Source organism: Suricata suricatta, chromosome 14 (genome assembly GCF_006229205.1).
Source record: "Suricata suricatta isolate VVHF042 chromosome 14, meerkat_22Aug2017_6uvM2_HiC, whole genome shotgun sequence".
Classification (NCBI taxonomy): Eukaryota; Metazoa; Chordata; class Mammalia; order Carnivora; family Herpestidae; genus Suricata; species Suricata suricatta.
This window is the reverse complement of record NC_043713.1, coordinates 43,791,272-43,808,450: the sequence shown is the minus strand read 5'-3', so window position 1 is coordinate 43,808,450 and position 17,179 is coordinate 43,791,272. Positions and strand designations below refer to the sequence as shown.

General features: G+C 44.4%; 2 protein-coding genes across 2 annotated transcripts in view; one reads left to right on the top strand and one right to left on the bottom strand.

Annotated features, from left to right (window-relative positions):
• KCTD1 (potassium channel tetramerization domain containing 1) overlaps positions 1–17,179 on the bottom strand; it is an 89,907-nt gene that overhangs the window by 71,545 nt on the left and 1,183 nt on the right. The window lies entirely within an intron of this gene.
• Positions 3,964–17,179, top strand: part of LOC115277420 — a 27,178-nt gene continuing 13,962 nt past the window's right edge. Inside the window, exons 1-4 of the mRNA XM_029921572.1 lie at positions 3,964–4,132; positions 11,379–11,453; positions 13,707–13,723; positions 15,853–17,028. Of these exons, the coding sequence (XP_029777432.1) occupies positions 3,964–4,132; positions 11,379–11,453; positions 13,707–13,723; positions 15,853–17,028 (1,437 nt within the window). The remainder of the gene's footprint in view (positions 4,133–11,378; positions 11,454–13,706; positions 13,724–15,852; positions 17,029–17,179) is intronic.

The following is a 17,179-nucleotide window of genomic DNA, read 5'->3' as shown; positions in this document are numbered from 1 at the left end:
GCAACTGAGGCAATGTTCCAGGAATGGACCTCATATAAAGAGGAAAACAAAGAAAAAAATCATGAAAATATGATCTCTCACTCTTAAAAATATTCAACCATTATTTTTTGAAGGGCTACTCTGCATACAGCAAATAGAACATAAAATAACCCAAAAATCAATTAGAAAATTTCAAAAACAGGTTGAAATACCTAAGTCAGATATAGGACTTCTACATCACATTAAGGTGGACGTTATAAAAAAGATACATACACACACCCTTAAAACATAAATCCCCAAAACAGAAATGGCGACAGACATTATCCCTATACCAAGGTATGCATAAACAGCCTGACCCGATGCTAGAATTCACATCGAGGAGAAACGAAGGCTCTAAAACAAAATTTCTCTCGATGCATTTAAACTGCGATCTAATTTGCAAACATCTCATCTGTGACAACTTGATTTGCCGATATGTTTTGCAAAGGTACAGTCACAGGAAGGCAGGGCAGGGACTGCAAAGGTCACCTGACCAGGTGTCCCTGTAACAGCCGTCTTATTAGGAAGGGCTTCTCGTAAATTGGTTTAGGTGCGTTAGCTGATTAGCCCCCCGTGAGGTTAGGACAGGGTTTACTTTAACCAGCAGCTGGGCCAGCTCATCTTTCATTCTCAGGTGCTAATCCCGGAATTCTTTACCACCACAAATATGGGCTAAGGGTTTCACGGGCAAGTGCCCACTTGTGTTCATATTTTCTTTTGATTCCATCAGAAATACCTGAGGTGCTTTCTTTTGCAGGACAGGGAGAAAAGCAGGTTTTCCGAGAGACCTATTCAGAGAGGCAGTCTGGGGAGTGTGCAGCCAGGAGACCTCAGTGCTCACGCTGCACGGGATGGCATGGGGGAACCAGGCCTGGCATCACTACTGACTGAGTAAAGTCTGAAGCAGTCAGGTCATAAAGGTTACCCGTAACCCAGCAGGTGAGGAGAGGGGGCTTTGTTGACCAGGAAAGAGATTCTGAGCCTGTAAGTCAGGCCTGGGGTGCCTGGGTGGCTCTGTCGGTTGAGCGTCTGACTTCAGCTCAGGTCATGATTTTCTGGTTCAAGCCCAGGGTTGGCTCCGCTCTGCGCTGACAGCTCAGAGAGTATAGTCTGCTTTGGTTTCTGTGTCTCCTTCTCTCTCTGCCCCTCCCCCACTCACGGCCTCTCTTAAAATAAATAAAAACTTTTCAAAAATATATAAATCAGGCCTAATTCCTAACTCGAGACCAGATCCTGCTGTTCTATCTCCCCAGACCTCCATTTCCTCATCCTATCTAAACAAGCTGGGGTGGTCAGAGGTGTTTCCGCTCTGAGTTCCTAGGAAATGAACTGTGCTAACACCTGTCCCAGAGTGCACTGTCCTTCCCCTAATGTTTCATTAGGGAAACTTGTCATCCGATGTGGCCCATCCAACAGTGAGCATCTTTATCTGGAAGAGTGGACGCGGCCAGTCACAGCTCTATCTGCCCTGGGTTCACGCAGAGCCTCACCTGCAATTCGGTTGGTGTGAGCGCCCAGTATGAGCGGCCTGCTTCTGTACGGGTGGGACCCCACTGATGGGGAACAGGGGCCCATCAGAAGGAGAAAGTAGCTGCCCAGTCACTTCAGTTTATATTCATGATAGTTTCATTAGTTTTGAGGTCACTCACACTTGAAAGTCAAGTCCATGAGAACTGAGACTGACCAACCTGTCTTGCTCTTTACTGGGTTGTCAGTAATCAGCACATACTAGGTGCTCAATAAATGAGTGCTGAATAAATGGACGCGTGAGAGGCCTGGAATACAGTCCTGGGTTTGCCATTTACTGCCTGTCCTTCCTGGGGCAGGCTATGAAACTCGGTATCCTCACGACTGTCACGAGGATTAGATGGGAGAATGTGCACTGGGTATTTACAGTAACACGCTATTCACACGTTAGCTGTCACATGGCGACAAATTCTTCAGGACTGAGAAGTCCTGGGCTAATTATCTAATGTGTACTTCATGATGTAGAGAGTATTTACCGACTTCATTCCTAAACAAGTTGGTCTAAACTAAATTCAGAGTAAAATGTGAATCATTTCATGATTTATGTCAGTTGAGCAAGTGTTTTATTGGTCAAGCAGGAAAAGAGAGTTAAGAGAATGACATAATCCCTCTCAAATTAGCACTTTAACACAAAGAGTGCCACTGTTCTATGTAATATGTTGCCAGTTTCATATTCTTTATTGCATCTGGAGGAGATATTTTCTGGTTTTCAATCAGCCATGAGCATGTTTCTTAAACAATTAAAAAAAAAACACACCCTTCAGTTTATCATCTGGTCATATGTATTATTTTTAATGATAAAAGTTTAAAAGATCCTAGTTATATATTCTTTTTTAAAAAATGTTTAAGGCACCATTTAACAAATTTTTTTTAAGTTTATTTATTTTGAAGGAGAGAGCGAGGGAGCAGGAGCAGGGGACACAGAGTGGGAAAGAGTCCCAAGTAGGCTCCGTACTGTGGGCAAGAGCCTGATGGGGCTTGAACTCACACACTGTGAGATCATGACCTGAGCTGAAATCAAGAGTCAGACACTCAATCCACTGAGCCACCCAAGTGCCCCCTAGTTATATAGTCTATAGAATTATGATTCTTGTTTATCCAAACAAATTTAGAATATGCTTTACGGCATCACTACAATCTAATAAAAATTATAAATAAAAAGAGATCAGTTTCGCGGCGTCTGGGTGGCTCAGTCAGTTGAGCGTTGGCCTCTTGATTTCAGCTCAGGGTCATTATCTCTTGGTCGTGGGGCTGAGTCTTGAACCAGGGCCATGCCGGACATGGAGCCTGCGTAAGATTCTCTCTCTCTCTTCCTTTGCCCCTCTCCCCACCCTCGTTCCCCCACCCGTTCATGAGCACTCTCTCTCTAAAAATAAAATAAATCTCTTAAAGAGATGTTTCTATAAATTCAATGCTTATAATTAGGAAAAATCAAATGGTGCAAATGGTGTGTTTTTTAATGAGATGGGTAACTGTATTGAATACAGAAGACATATTGCCAACTTAGAACCCATTTCAACTTTGCTGTTTAAAACCTACTTAAAAGTTAGTCCAAAATTAATCCTTTAAACATTTTACATAAAGTATATTTAAATTATCTTCTTCATGATGTAAATGAAGAGAGAATAAAAGCTTGGGTTTTATTTTTATATTTTAGTGAGTTACACACTGGCTCAACAAAGATACCTACAATTTAGAATCTCTATCTCTCTTTGAACTTTACAGTCTTTATGATTTACATTTTGAGGATCATTATTTTATTCTTAGCACAGATGTGGGTTCTCCAACTGGGTTTTTTGTGTGTTTACATCCTTTCACCTGTGTTCATCATAAGTATCTTGTGATTTTTTTTTTTTTTGGATCCTCTGCCTTGAGGGGGCACTTAGCGGACTTGGTAAGAGCATGTGACTCGATCTTGGGGTTGTAAGTTTGAGCCCCACAATATGGGTACAGAGATAACTTAAAAAATAAAATCTTCAAAACATTAAAAACTAAGAGAATCCTGAAGATCAGCTGTAAGGTATTACCATCCTTCTCCTTTCCTCGAGCCTGTCAATAATCTCTAACCGACAGAATTTTTTAAAACAAAGTTCTCAGTTATCGAGCCTGCATTATGGGCTTTTACTACTCACGACAGCATTCCCAGGACCCCCTCTATCAGAGAAACTACATAACTCTCCCAAGGCCGTTCAGTAGTCACTCTCCGACCCTAACCCGTGTCCATTCTTTGGTGAGTCTAATTTGAACTGACAGAGAATGTTAGTTCTGCCCCAAACTTCCTGTAAGATGGCAGGTTCCTTAGCCCTTTACTCGCCCCCCTCCCTTTTTTCCCTGTGTCCCTTCCTTGCTTTTTCCTCCTGGCTCACCTAAGTGTCCTTTATCCCTCATATTATCTGTTGTCACCAACAGAAGGGCCACATGTCAGCGGGCTGTCACTTCCCTGCGATCTTCTTGCAGAAGAAGTCAGGTGACCCCAGGCTGAGAGAACCCGTCTCCCTCGCCTGTTCGGGCCGGGCAGGAACCGCCTGCCAAGAGCAGCAGCAAGGGAAAAGCCGCTGCAGGAACGCCTGTCATCCTGTGCCAAGAGGTAAACCCTTGCTCCATAAAGCGCCTGAGTATTATTAAACATTTTCTATTTGTCAGGCCCTTTATAGTCATTTTTATTGGTTCTTTTTACTAGTCATAACTCTGCATCAGAACTGGGCTCACTTTTTCTTTTAATTAAGTGCTCTGAGTGAAGTGGGAAAGACTGAAGGCCTTGGGAAGCAAGTCAGCCTCTGCAGAGAGCAGTGAGAGAGGCCACAGAGCTCCCGCCCTGCCCCCAGTGAGGGCCAGGCCTGCCAGAAGCCACCGGCCCTCACCCCTGCACAGAGGGCTCCACGGAAGATCCCCAAGTTAATCCACTGTCACCTGGAGTGTGTGCTGACATTCGGAAGACGGAGCCATTCTATTTCACCCTCAGCCAGAATGTTCCCTGTTATTTTCCTGTAATTCCAAAAGCACGAAATTACATTAAGATTCTTTTACTTTTTATGGAGCGCCTGGGTGGCTCAGTTGATTAAGTGTCCCACTTTGGCTCAGGTCATGATCTCACGGTTCGTGAGTCTGAGCCCTGTGTCAGGCTCTGTGCTGACAGCTTGGGGCCTGGAGCCTGCTTTAGATTCTGTGTCTCCCTCTCTTCCTGCCCCTCCCCTGCTCACGCTGTCTCTCTTTCTCTCTCTTTCTCTCTCCCCAAAAAAAATAAACATTAAAAAAAAATTACGGCTAAAAAGTACCACTGTAGAAGAGGCCTATACCTGGAGCTGGAACCATAACTTTAACTTTGCGGCTCTGTGGGGACGTGAACTTGAGAAACTGCCAAAGCTCTCTGAGGGTTTCCCTCATTGCCAGAATGGGTACAATGACCATTCCTATCCTCTCCCGTGAGTTTGCATGTGTGCACAGAGAATCACAGGACATATCCCACAATCGGGGATCAATCTTCACGCTCTTTGTCTGCCTGCCTCCTCCACGAGACTAGGAGTGAGTCCTCCAAACACAAGGACTTTACCTGTGTCCCTGCCATCTATCTATCTAACCCTGTACCCGCTCCACACTAGAAAGCACCTTGTACAGCTTCCTTACGATGAAGTCGCGTACAAGAGCACTTCGCAAACAGTAAAGCACAATTCACATGTACCTTAGACACGATCCCACAGTCCCCGAGATGGGAAAGAAATAATGCCAGCACCAAAGAAGCCAGGCTTTTACTGACTGCGAAAGTTGTAATCAAAAGTAAACTGTGATAAAGCATCAGTTCTCAATGTCTTTGGGTGGCTGCTGGAATACTCAGCCCTAAAACACAGGGTTTAAAGACGGGGTGAACATTTGGAGGAGCTGATGGGTGGCAAAACGTGGCACCTTTCCTTCGTGCTGCGACATCTAAACTTTAGCCATGTGCTAAAGGCTTTCCCAAGAGGTCTCGATGTGATAGCAAAGGAAAGGCTTACATTCTGACAAGATTGCATTTTTTCCAAGTTTTCATATTCTCCTTATACCTTTTTAAGATTTAAATGTTTAGGCTTTTGGTTTGGTTAGGCCACCTACAGTCCCATTTCTTAGACAGTAAGAAACACTATTTACTCTCCAGGGTTTTCTCGTGAAGTCATTAAAGAGGCAAGACCCTCTTCCTCACCAACTAGTCCTCCATTTGACTTCACCTAGGTATTACCTCTCGAGTTCTCCAGTGTGTTCTCTTAACTCTTTCTAAGTTATTCCTTACCTCCAAATTCCCACCTTGAAAACAATGTGTTCAAAAAATGCTTTTATAAATAAATCTGATTTTGAGCGTTTTTCTGTATCGCATTCTCCCTCACCCTGATTTTTCTCTTCTTAGACCATCACTCATATCCCAAGAGGGATATCAACCATATCACCTGAGAAGGTAGTTAAACAGAGGGAGAGAATCTATGACCTCGTGATCCTCTTTGTAAGTTAAAAAAATTAAAAAAGACAGAAAGAAAAGGAAAGTGGAAAAAACCTACATGGAACTTGATCACTTCTCCTTCCCCTTCCAAAATGATCCAGAAAACAGTGAAATTTCCAGTATTATGAAGATCCTATCGCTAATTACAAAAAACTAACATGTGAATGAACACTGAGTAAGAAAAGGAAAATGAAGCTACCTTAATCAGTTTTGTGATAGTCTTGTTAGATTTTTATTTGGTTCTGCGTGTTTCTACAGCAATACGATTTTAAACTGCTACCTCAATCCACTGAAAAACAAATATCCTGTAAGTCTTTTTTTTTTTTCCTGGAGTAATAAACAATGAGATGTTTGTTCACGATAGAAGAAAAAATCTACACTCTATTTAGTTTTGTCAGAAAGAATGTCATAAAACAGAAGGCAACATTTCATATGAGCTGGCTTAATAAAATTAACAGATTAATTATATGCATTAATTAACAGAATTAATATAATTCTACAAGCCCACAAACTTATCCCTATAAGGACCGGGTGGCTGAATACTGTGAATAATTGAAGGAAAAACTAAATTAGGGGTAATGAATCCCTGCATCATCATATCAATCATTTCTAATTTATAAGAGCACTTTGTCAACCTTAAAACAAATCACAAGAGGCCACTAACTGGTCAGCAATACTGCCTCAAACCACCAATTACTCTGATTTTGCAGTCTGCTCAAAACATAGATTTGTACACCTCAAGTGGAATGTCTATTGATTTACAGAATTTCCAAGAAGGAAGTCAAGTTTTAGAAACTATAGTCCACTTATGCATTAAGGAAATGCAAATACTGTAACACAGGAACTAGCCGAATACAGGCCCAATTTTTGGAACACTGAAACTTATTACTGTAATGACTCTCCTAACGCCGTTAAGAACATCAGTCTTATGACCACTCCCAGAATCCCAAACCATTTTGATGAAATATCATCTCTTGTAAAAAGCTGTTGATCTCATTCTAAGCCAACTTTTGCAAATCTGATGGAGTCTGGGCATCAATTATGTCCACTGGAGAGCTCTCTGCTACCCTCTTTAGCACGTGACAATTTCCACGTCTTTTGTAAGGAGAAAAATGGGAGCGGTCTTCGAAATAAACCTACAAGGTGTAGAGATCAATCCTGCCTGGGGCCACAAAAATGCAAACCTTAAAGAAAAGCAGAAGAAGAGAGAAAAACACTTTAGGGGGTAAAGCATCTCGGTGGAAGTTGTAGGCTTTTTTTTTTTTTTTTTAGGTTTTATTTAAGTAATCTCTACACTCCACGTGGGGCTAGAACTCACAACCTCAAGATCAAAAGTCGCACAGGGTCCTCTGACTCGGCCAGTCAGGTGTGCAAGAGGCCACCTGGAGCCTTCCTATCTACTAGGAGACCAGAAGAACTACTACTGGCCGGAAACAGTAGAAACCCCACACACACAAGCACCCAGACGAGCTATTTACAAAAAAAAAAAAAACGAAGGTGGGGACTTTTAACATCAAGATCAGCAGTTTTTCAAATGTAAGAGATTCTGTGCTAAGGTGATAAAATGACAGTCAATGTTCCTTGAGTGCTCAGGCTTTAGGCACTGGTGACCCTGCAAGGTAAGGGTGACCACCATCCCCACTGACCACGGGGGAAACTGGAACACAGGGAGACGCAGAGCAGAGCGGACATCTGGTCTGGGGGACCTCTCACTAGCATCTCTTCTTACCTGCTATGTGATAGAGCTTCTCAAAAGAGGCTGTTACAGTCCCCAGGATCTACGAACGGCCAGGGGACCCACACAACAAAACAGAAGCATGAACTCACTGGAAATATTATTTTGTGCTCTCTGCTTTTAATTTATTACTTTCTGCTTGATTGTAACAAGTTCTCTCTTCTTAAGTTGCCCTAGGAAAGAACCTAAGGTAGTGATAAGAATCCAGTGTTATGTCACCTACTCCTCATTGGCTGGATTTTTGTATTTGAAAAGTTAGTAAGAATTCTGGAATCAAGACTATGGATTTAAAGTAGAGACTCTTGGGGGTACCTGGGTGGCTCAGTTGGTTAAGTGTCCAATTCAGTGTTTCGGCTCATGATCTCATAGTTTGTAAGGTCAAGTCTCGTGTTAGGCTCTATGCTGACAACATGTAGCCTGCATAGGATTCTCTCTCTCCCTCTTTCTCTCTGCCCCTCTCCTACTCACACACTCTCTCTCAAAATAAATAAACTTAAAAAAATGTTTTAAAAGCAGAGACTCTTGAATCAACCAGGCATGGATCCAAATCCAGGCATAGTTACTTATCAGTTGTTAAACCTAAACCAAGTTAGTCAACTGAGGTTAGTTAGACCTTAGTCTCCTCCTTCGTGAAATGGAAATAACTCTCTGGGTTGGTCTACTGCCAGTCGGAAGACTGCTGTAAAGCCCCTGGTACATGTTAGTCATTGTTAATTACACTCCACTTCATATCTACAAAATCAGTCAGAGGATGTGACAGCTGGACATCCAACCCCTGCCAGGAGGGAGCCCCCGTGATCTCTGCAGACGCGGCCCCACAGATTGAGACCTCCATGGCCAGGGCACCGCACCTCGTTCACTCCTGCCTGGACCAGATCCAACACTGACGTAGAACGACCAGGAGGCTGGGAACGCTAATGCGCTTCTCATTTCTAAGTTACAGTCTTTCAAACCATGTGGCAAAAAACACAGCAAGTTCAAGTATCATAAGTAATCCACAAGTTCAAGAAGTGTGCCTTAAATACTTTTTTTCTTGGATTACAATAGCAAAATGGACAATTTTCTCATGTATCAAGTTTATATACAGATTATGTATACATCTACATCTGTATTAATGTATTTATCCATGACCGTGCTGTCTACATGGGGCGATATATTACAAATACCAAATTAATATACATACATATCTATAGTGTATCTACCAGCTTGGTCTCCGGCATGTGGTAGAAAGCACCAAAAAAAAGAGGGGCGCCTGGGTGGCTCAGTCGGTTAAGCCTCTGGCTTCGGCTCAGGTCAGATCTCACATTCGTGGGTTCGAGCCCCGCATCAGGCTCTGGGCTGACAGCTAGCTCAGAGCCTGGAGCCTGCTTCCAGTTCTGTGTCTCCTTCTCTCTCTGCCCCTCCCCCTCTCATGCTCTGTCTCTCTCTGTATCAAAAATAAATAAAACATTTAAAAAATTTTTAAAAAAGCACCCAAAAGGGATGGGTGCTATAAATAATAGTTCCCTTTTCGTTGTGTTGAGAGGAAAGATTGGGACTGAATGGTGAGGCACCTGACTGAGCTGGGTTAACCTACACTGGAGACATGGAGTAAAACTAGAAAATAATGATTAAAAGCTTCCAAATTAATCCTGACATTCTAATTTGGTGACCATATTCCTCACAAAGGAAGCGCCATTTATCTCTGCCATCCTTGAGCATTCCTTTCTGAATTCTTCTCCTTTTTTCCTAGAAGCCTACAGCCTAATGCTCTCTTAAATCTGTCAGCCCTTTCAGGTAGCAGGTACCTCCTTCCTCCCAGACCGCATCAAAACGCCCCATCTTCCAGGGTTCACTGCTGAGAGATGAGGGGAAAGCAGTAATTCAAGGTGTGAATGAGGCTGGATTCTCCCAGGAAAGGTTTGTGAGATGAAGGGGATTTTCAAAGGTCTACCTTGGGGCGGGCTGGGGCGGAGGGGTGGGAGGCACAGGACCCGCTGGTGGTGCGGGAATGACTGAGCTGCTCTGGCAGGCTCCCAAGCCTCTCCTTCAAGGTCTCCCCAAGTCCCTCAGCTTTCCAGGGTTATACACATCAACTCAAACAACTTGGGGGCCCTCTGCCATGTTCTCACCGCTCCCCCAGTATGAGGAGTATGCGTTAGGACTCCCCTGCCTACCCCCCCTCCTGCAACACATATACATATGAAACACAACATAGCCAAACTCACTGCCTGGACAGCCAGCAGGGGCTCAACTGTGTGCGGTCACTAAACAGGAATCACAGATCTCAGAAAGCGGTGGGACTCCAGAAGAAGGAAGTTCCCACTGGGGTTCCCAGAGTAGAGCAAACTGCTGTGACAAAAACGCCTGATGAAAGTTGAGATGCTCTGGGCCATTTACAATCCTGTAAGAGATCTCCCACTTTGCTGTTGAAAATTTGGTTGTCCCAGACTTGGACTGAGTTTACGATAGAATATGAATTTAAAAAATAATAATAATAACCAATCAGTGACTAATAAAAGTTTGCTGTCATATATAAGTACATCCTTTTTAGGGAGAAAGAAAAGGCTGTCAGTTGTTAAACTATAAGCTGAAAGGAAGTCTGACTGCAAAGGAAGTTGACCAGAAGGACGGGAGAATTGCTGAAAACCTAAAACGCGTCTAGTTAGGTTTGGTCTCCTGTAGTGTAGTGGATACTATGGTCTGCTGTCTAGTTCAAAGCCATGGGTGTTAGGAAATCCAGTCCTTGCTGTGATGAGGAGGGATCTCAACCAACTTAAACACTCTATTTCTAGATTATGCTCATTCCTTGTTCTAGACTCAACACCATTCACAGCCCATCCTCTCTTGAGGAATAGCAGGCAAAGAGAAACTTTTACAAATCTGAAAACTTAAAAAAGTCTAGAGTCTAAGGGGCACCTGGGTGGCTCAGTCGGTTGGGCCTCCAACTTCGGCTCAGGTCAGATCTCACGCTCGTGGGTTCAAGCCCTGCATCAGGCTCTGTGCTGACAGCCAGCTCAGAGCCTGGAACCTGCTTCCAGTTCTGTGTCTCCTCTCTCTGCCCCTCCCCCTCTCATGCTCTGTCTCTCTCTGTATCAAAAATAAATAAAACATTAAAAAAAAAGTCTAGAGCCTAAAATTTTACGGAACCTAAAATTTTAAAAGTTCATCGGTTTCCACTGTGACGTCCATGTATCAAGCATATAATCACTCCAGCTTGAAGCCCACTAGCTTGCCCACTGTTTGCAAACCCCCAAGGAGGACTGAGGGCAAGGGCCAAATCCTGCTCCCGGGAGCAGCACTTAGCAGAGAGAAGGAGGCTCTCCATCAACAATGGCTGAACGGAATTCAGGGGCTTTGGAACACTACCAGTGACGACTAAAAAAATTTTGCCCATGCAATGTTTCAAATCTGAAACCTACGTTTTTCTCTCATGTTAGGTTATCAGGGTCAACTGACAGGCCTTACTGGACCAACTAATTTCCTCTACCTTCATCCCTATCTGAATTCTCCGGAGAAGTCTTTAAAAAGGCATCCTGACTAACTAGTTTAAGGCAGGGAGAGATCAATCAAGAGAGGTAAAAACAGGCTCTAGAAATAAAGGTCTACATATGACAGATCCATAGATTGTCAGCTTATGGGTTTGTTCCCAAGATTTTCAACACAAGGAACAACGTCGCAGTTCCCGTATCAATTCTGCTTTTGACATGGCAGCTAAGACACCAAAAGGTAACTTGAAACTTAACTCTTTATTAAATAATTGGAGCTTTGACTGGCCTGGGCCAAGGCGGAGCCTGCTTTAAACAGTCTCGCCTACAACAAGCAGTCCTATCAGAAGGGCTCTTCTCTGCAGTGACAAGAGGGTGGCCTGTTAGGTAACATTGGTTTGGGGAGCCAGATTTTAAAATCAAGGTGATACAAGGATTTAAGTTTTAAATGAATGGGGGAACCACTTTCTCGTTCAGTGGCAAATACTTCTTTCCCTGTTTCCTGGATCAGATTGAATAGATAGTGAGCTGACATATATGTGGGTTTACAGCAATTTAGAATAATTCACTCGCATAATGACAGCAGTAATAATACACAAGAGTTAAGAATACACATTTCTTTCCCAAAATGACTGCTGCAAACCATTAAGCATATCACCTTTTAATTTTCCTTATTTTGATCTGGTTTTAAAACTTCATGAGGCCAAAATCTTGCCAATGCAACTACTTGCCAAGCAGAAAATGGATTAATTTATAAAGATTCCTGGTACAAAAGCCAAAATAGTAGGTGCTCAATAACTGTTTCCTGAATGAATAAAAACAGTTACACCCTTAATGTTACTGACAGTTTTTGCACCAATCTGAACGGGAGAGCAACTAATCCTACAGCAGCAAAAAGGCAAGCACCCACAAGCTAACATTAAATATCAGGAAAACACTCTGATTTAAACAAGGCAATTAATCCTAATAGCTCCAGATAACCAACAAACAAGTCATGTTACAGTCGCTCTGGCTGTTAAATCCACGACTCCCTTCGTGTTTATAGAAGTTAGATTGATTCTCTCTTTAACAAAGAGAGTAGCCCTCCCAAATTAAAAATAAGACTGGCAATTCTCTCATTAATGCATCAAATGCATGTTGTTGTTTTTTTCTATCAAGTAGACAAACTGAATGAATATCCCTTCTCCCTTCCCACACTAAGCACCTGAATGAAAACTGGTTTCCCAGTGCTGCCAACATGTGACTTCTCAAAGGCAAGAAAGATCTGGAATAGCTGCATGTGCCCCACAGAGAGGCTGCTCTCATTTTTAGCTGGGAAACAGACGCAGAGGACACGCACCACCAACTCCAATCTCTTTCCACTACTCTATTTCCTACTTGTGGAATTCCTGAAAAGTATTTCTGGTAATAATCTGGGTTAAAGCCAAACACGTGCAACTGAAGATACCTTTGTCCAAGCTCATGAAGGTGTCAGAGTACATATTTTAGGGAGCTAATGCTCATATCTTTGTTTGGTGCTGGAGATAGGCACAGTCTAAGAAAATTTTGGCAACAAAACTTTGACATTTAGAATCTAAACTCTTATTATATTCTTTGTGTACAAATAATAAAGAGTAAAGTTACAGATCTCTATGATCCATCTAAGCAGAAGAACTGTTCTCTGAGGCAGGAAAAATGCTGTATTTTCATGCAAAGAGAACAGCTATGAAAATGTAGGATGGACTGTGCTAAACTAAGCCTTTTAACATGTACCATGTGACCTTCATGAGCACTAAGAATCCGCACCAGTAACTGGATCACCTTAGATCACAACAGCTATGCAGGAGGAGGGGAGATGGAAACTACCCTTTGCTTTTATCACAGCCATTCCGGAGAATTATAGGGAACTTCTTAAAGCAACCTTCACAACCCCTACGCTACCATAACCCTTCCCCACCCCGCAGCCAAACCAACAAAAGCCAGGAACTTCACGTGAGTAAAAATTACAAATTCCATAATTGTTAATCCTGGAATCCATTCGTTTTTCAACCAGTCCCATAAATGACCCACTTAAGAACACTCTCAAGACGTAAAAAGAGTAAATGCGTTTAAAGCAATAGGCTCTTCATTTGTTGAGAAACTTGCAACTTTAGAAGCGAATCAAAGCATCAGGGTGTGAGTGTCAACAAGACGTCTCGAAGAATATGGTCAATGGCAGAGTTCTGTGCAACACCACTTGAAGAGTCTGGCCAATATTAAGGTTAGATATAGCCTGTGTTTATAATTAAGTGATAATGACCGAAGCTCAAGGCACACTACAGCATTTCCTGAAGATTAATGACCAGCAAGAGGAATGGACTGCCTGAAGCAGTGCCTTGGGCCAGGAACCCCAGCCGGTCATTAATCCCCAGGAAATGCCCTGGACCTCAATGGTACAGTGATTTTAACAAATACAAGAGGAAAAAGTTTACGATCACCTTTCTACATAAACTTAACATTTGTTTCGTTCTTGAAGCATTCAGACCTCATACGGTGAGTTCTATAGGAATCACTAGAGCTCCCTTAAACTTCGTGATGCTGGTTAAAAAAAAACCTTACTTTGACATACGTGAATAGCTGGCTCTTAAATCTGTGCAAAAAGAACAACTTTTTGTAGTGTTTTAACTACAAGGAACTCAGCTATAACAATGTTTGCATAACAACAATCTAGCCAACATATGGACACTCAAATCTATTTTTAGCTTTCATCTATATTTACCTGACAGTAACTCAAGAAAAATGAATGAATCAGTATTCAGGTTTATAGAACTGATTTATCTCACTCCATTAAAACAAGGCTGTGACACAGCAATTACATTCCTTAGACGAAAACAAAACCGACTGAAACAATTCCCTCCTCCATCTTTTGTGAATCTTAATTCTATAGGACACTGATGTCAAGAAACCAGCAGACAGATGCTAGTACACCAACTGTTTCATTACTATTCCAAGCAGATATATACTTTAATAAACTTTCTCAGGCTTTTAACTCTTAATTAATCAGGTGCTCCTATAAACCAGGACATTTGAAGGGTCTTACTTTATCAGAAGAATGTGAACATTTATTTTTGCTTTCAAAGAAAAAGCAAACCCAACTTCTCCAAAGAAGAAGTCTCCTCTCTGCCCTTCCAGCTCCATAAAACCACCTCCTGGCCTGTCGGAAATGTACCGTGCATGCACAAGTACAGAAAGACACATAGCCTGCAGGTCTTGTGTATTTTAGAGAACTCTGCTGTTTATATTATCATCCACAGCCCCTTTCTCTGTTGGCCTTGAGGCCTGCTGATTAGCCGGTAAGCCTCTGAAAGGGTCGGATTGTCCAGAACTGGAATTTCCACTTTGGAAAAAGCACAGAGGGGCCTGACATCTGTTCCTTGGAGGGCCTGCACTACACCTCCAGACTTACAGTCGAAATTCCTACTTCTGTCTGATGGCACAAGGTCAGAGTCATGAAACCTCCAGCGGCTACTCCTGCCTGCAGAATAGAGCCTAGTCCCCCAAGACCTCCCGTTTCTGGCTCCTAGAGGAAGAGGATCCAAAAGATGGATACAATTTTAATAACATGAACAGATTCCTCTAGGAAAAAGAATAATAAACATCCATTTAAGCCCTCAATCTCAACCTAGAATTCGGTACTGCTTAGAATTAACTAATTTTTACATTGAAACAGGTCCTTAATCCTTGATGGGGACGACTCTGAAGCCTAGAGAGGTAAACCGAGTTGCCCAAGGGAGCTCAGCTTCTGGGCTACAACTTAACTTTGGGTGCCCCTGCGACACTACTGTGCTGTTTGTCTTCATTAAATATCTATTTTCTTAAGTGTTACCTGTCCCCTAGATAGTGAGCCCCATGGGGCAAGGGAGAGGCAGCAACGTTTGGTGCTAAGGTGCAAGGCACCACTGGGCAGGGAGTCTGGCTGGTAGTGCTGACACCCTTTGCTTCTACTAACAAGTGACTTTAGTTTATGGAAAGGGAACCCCAAACATCACTTTACATTCTGCTACCTGTTACAGTATAAACTGGCACTGGATCGCCAATCTCTCCACTCCCCGCCCACTTACAGGACGTGGGCTTGGCACATTTTCTTTTTAATATATAACTTTTTAAAAAAAAAATCTTTGTAAGCTATAGTGAATTTGCAAGAGTATTTTAATGGTTACTTTATTCAAATATATTTTAAGTAATTGCTTCCTTTATATGCGCCGGTAGTCCTGCACTGTGCCTTATAAAACTCACCCATTCAAATGCAGAGTCAGGCTGCCTCCAACCCTTTTGTTCTTCGAACTTTGAAGTTTTAAGCCTTACAGCGCAGCACAGAATGTTAGGGACCTTGGCTTAACATTTTTTAAGGTTAGGTGTAAACTCTTCTGGAAAGCACCGAGAGTTAAGCTACTAAGGGTGAAATCAGATCAAATCGAATCTGACTCAGTAATATTTAGTACTTTTTAAAACTCCTCCCCCTCCCCGGATCCAGACCTGCATTTGCATGAGTTAGTCCCGAAATGGTACCAGAGAAACATTTCATGCATAGAGTTTAGTTTGGTTACCTGGGTGGGGGAAACAATAGCAGGTGAAACTACTGTGGGAGAATTGGTGCTTCTGTGCCCATTGGCTTCTGGAAGAAGAGGCAGGGGGTCGTGTTTCACGGAAACCACCACCACCGCATCCACAGGCTCCGAGGGGCGGATACAAAGTCTTTTGGGGGAAGAGGGGCCGCAGATATCCCCAGACCCGAACACCGACTCGTACAGTGCGCGCTTGGGCGCAGCCTCGGATTTCACATCGGGCCCGACCTGGCTGTCTTTGGGGAGGATATAGGAGTTCCCCAGCGACGGCGGCTGGGGGCGGTGGTGGTGGGAGGGATGGGTGGGGGGGTGGTGGGGGTGGTGGCGAGCCGCCCCGTTCAGAGCCTCCGTGTAGCAGCCCTGCGGGGCGGGCGAGCCCAGTTTGGTGCCGATGCCCGCGATGCTGTTGAGCGTGGCGATGGAGACAGCGCCGATGCAGTGGTTGGTATAGGTCTTGGAGAGCTTGGCTGCCTTCGAGAGCATCTGCATCCTGGTGCCCAGCAAGTTCTTGCCGATGGCTTTGTTCTCGTACCAGGTCACATCGCCCTCGCTGCAGTGGTCCCGGGGCCGCTGGAAGAAGGCCTTGCAGAGGGGGTTGCGCTTCGACAGGTACTTGACGAAGCTGGCGTAGGGGCAGAACTCGGTGCCTGTCTCGTACATGCGAGGCAAGTTCTCCTCATCGCTGCTCTCGGCACGCTTCTTGCTCCAGGACGAGGAGCGCGACTTATGGTAAGGCCCGAGGGACTTAAAGTAGACGAACTTGCGGCCGTCCTCGTCCATCGCCAGCCCAAAGGAGTCCTCCTCCAGCTCGCGCTGGTTCTCGCGGCCGCGCGTGCAGAAGTACATGCAAGTCTCGAACCAGACCTTGTTGAGCAGCCCGAAGGGCGTGTTGGTGCTGAAGACGCTGGAGGTGTAGAGCTTGCGCAGGTCGGCACGCGTGATGGCTTGCTTCTGCACCACGGGCCCGGCGCCCTGCTCCTCGAGCTTGCGGATGACCGCGGCCAGCGTCAGGTTGGCGCTGCGCAGCTCGGGGTCCTTGGTGAGGTCGAGCGTGCGGCAGTACGGGGGCTCGTTGAGGTAGCGGTTGAGGGAGCTGCGGATGCTGATGAGCGAAGACTTGCTGTAGAGCTGGCCGCTCTTGGAGCGGGCCTCGGCGTAGAAGGAGCGCAGCACGCGGCACAGCGCCCCCTTGTCCATGGTCTCGAAGTCCGGGCTCTGCGCCTTCTCGCTCAGGTACTCCCGGAAGATGCGCACGGCGTAGCGGGTGGCCAGCCGGGTGTTCTCGCTCAGCCGGGCCCGCTCGGGGCGCTGCAGCACGTCGGGGTCCAGCTCGGCGCTGTCCCCGGGCGGCCCGCCGCGAGCCCGGGGCGCCAGCAGTCGCGGC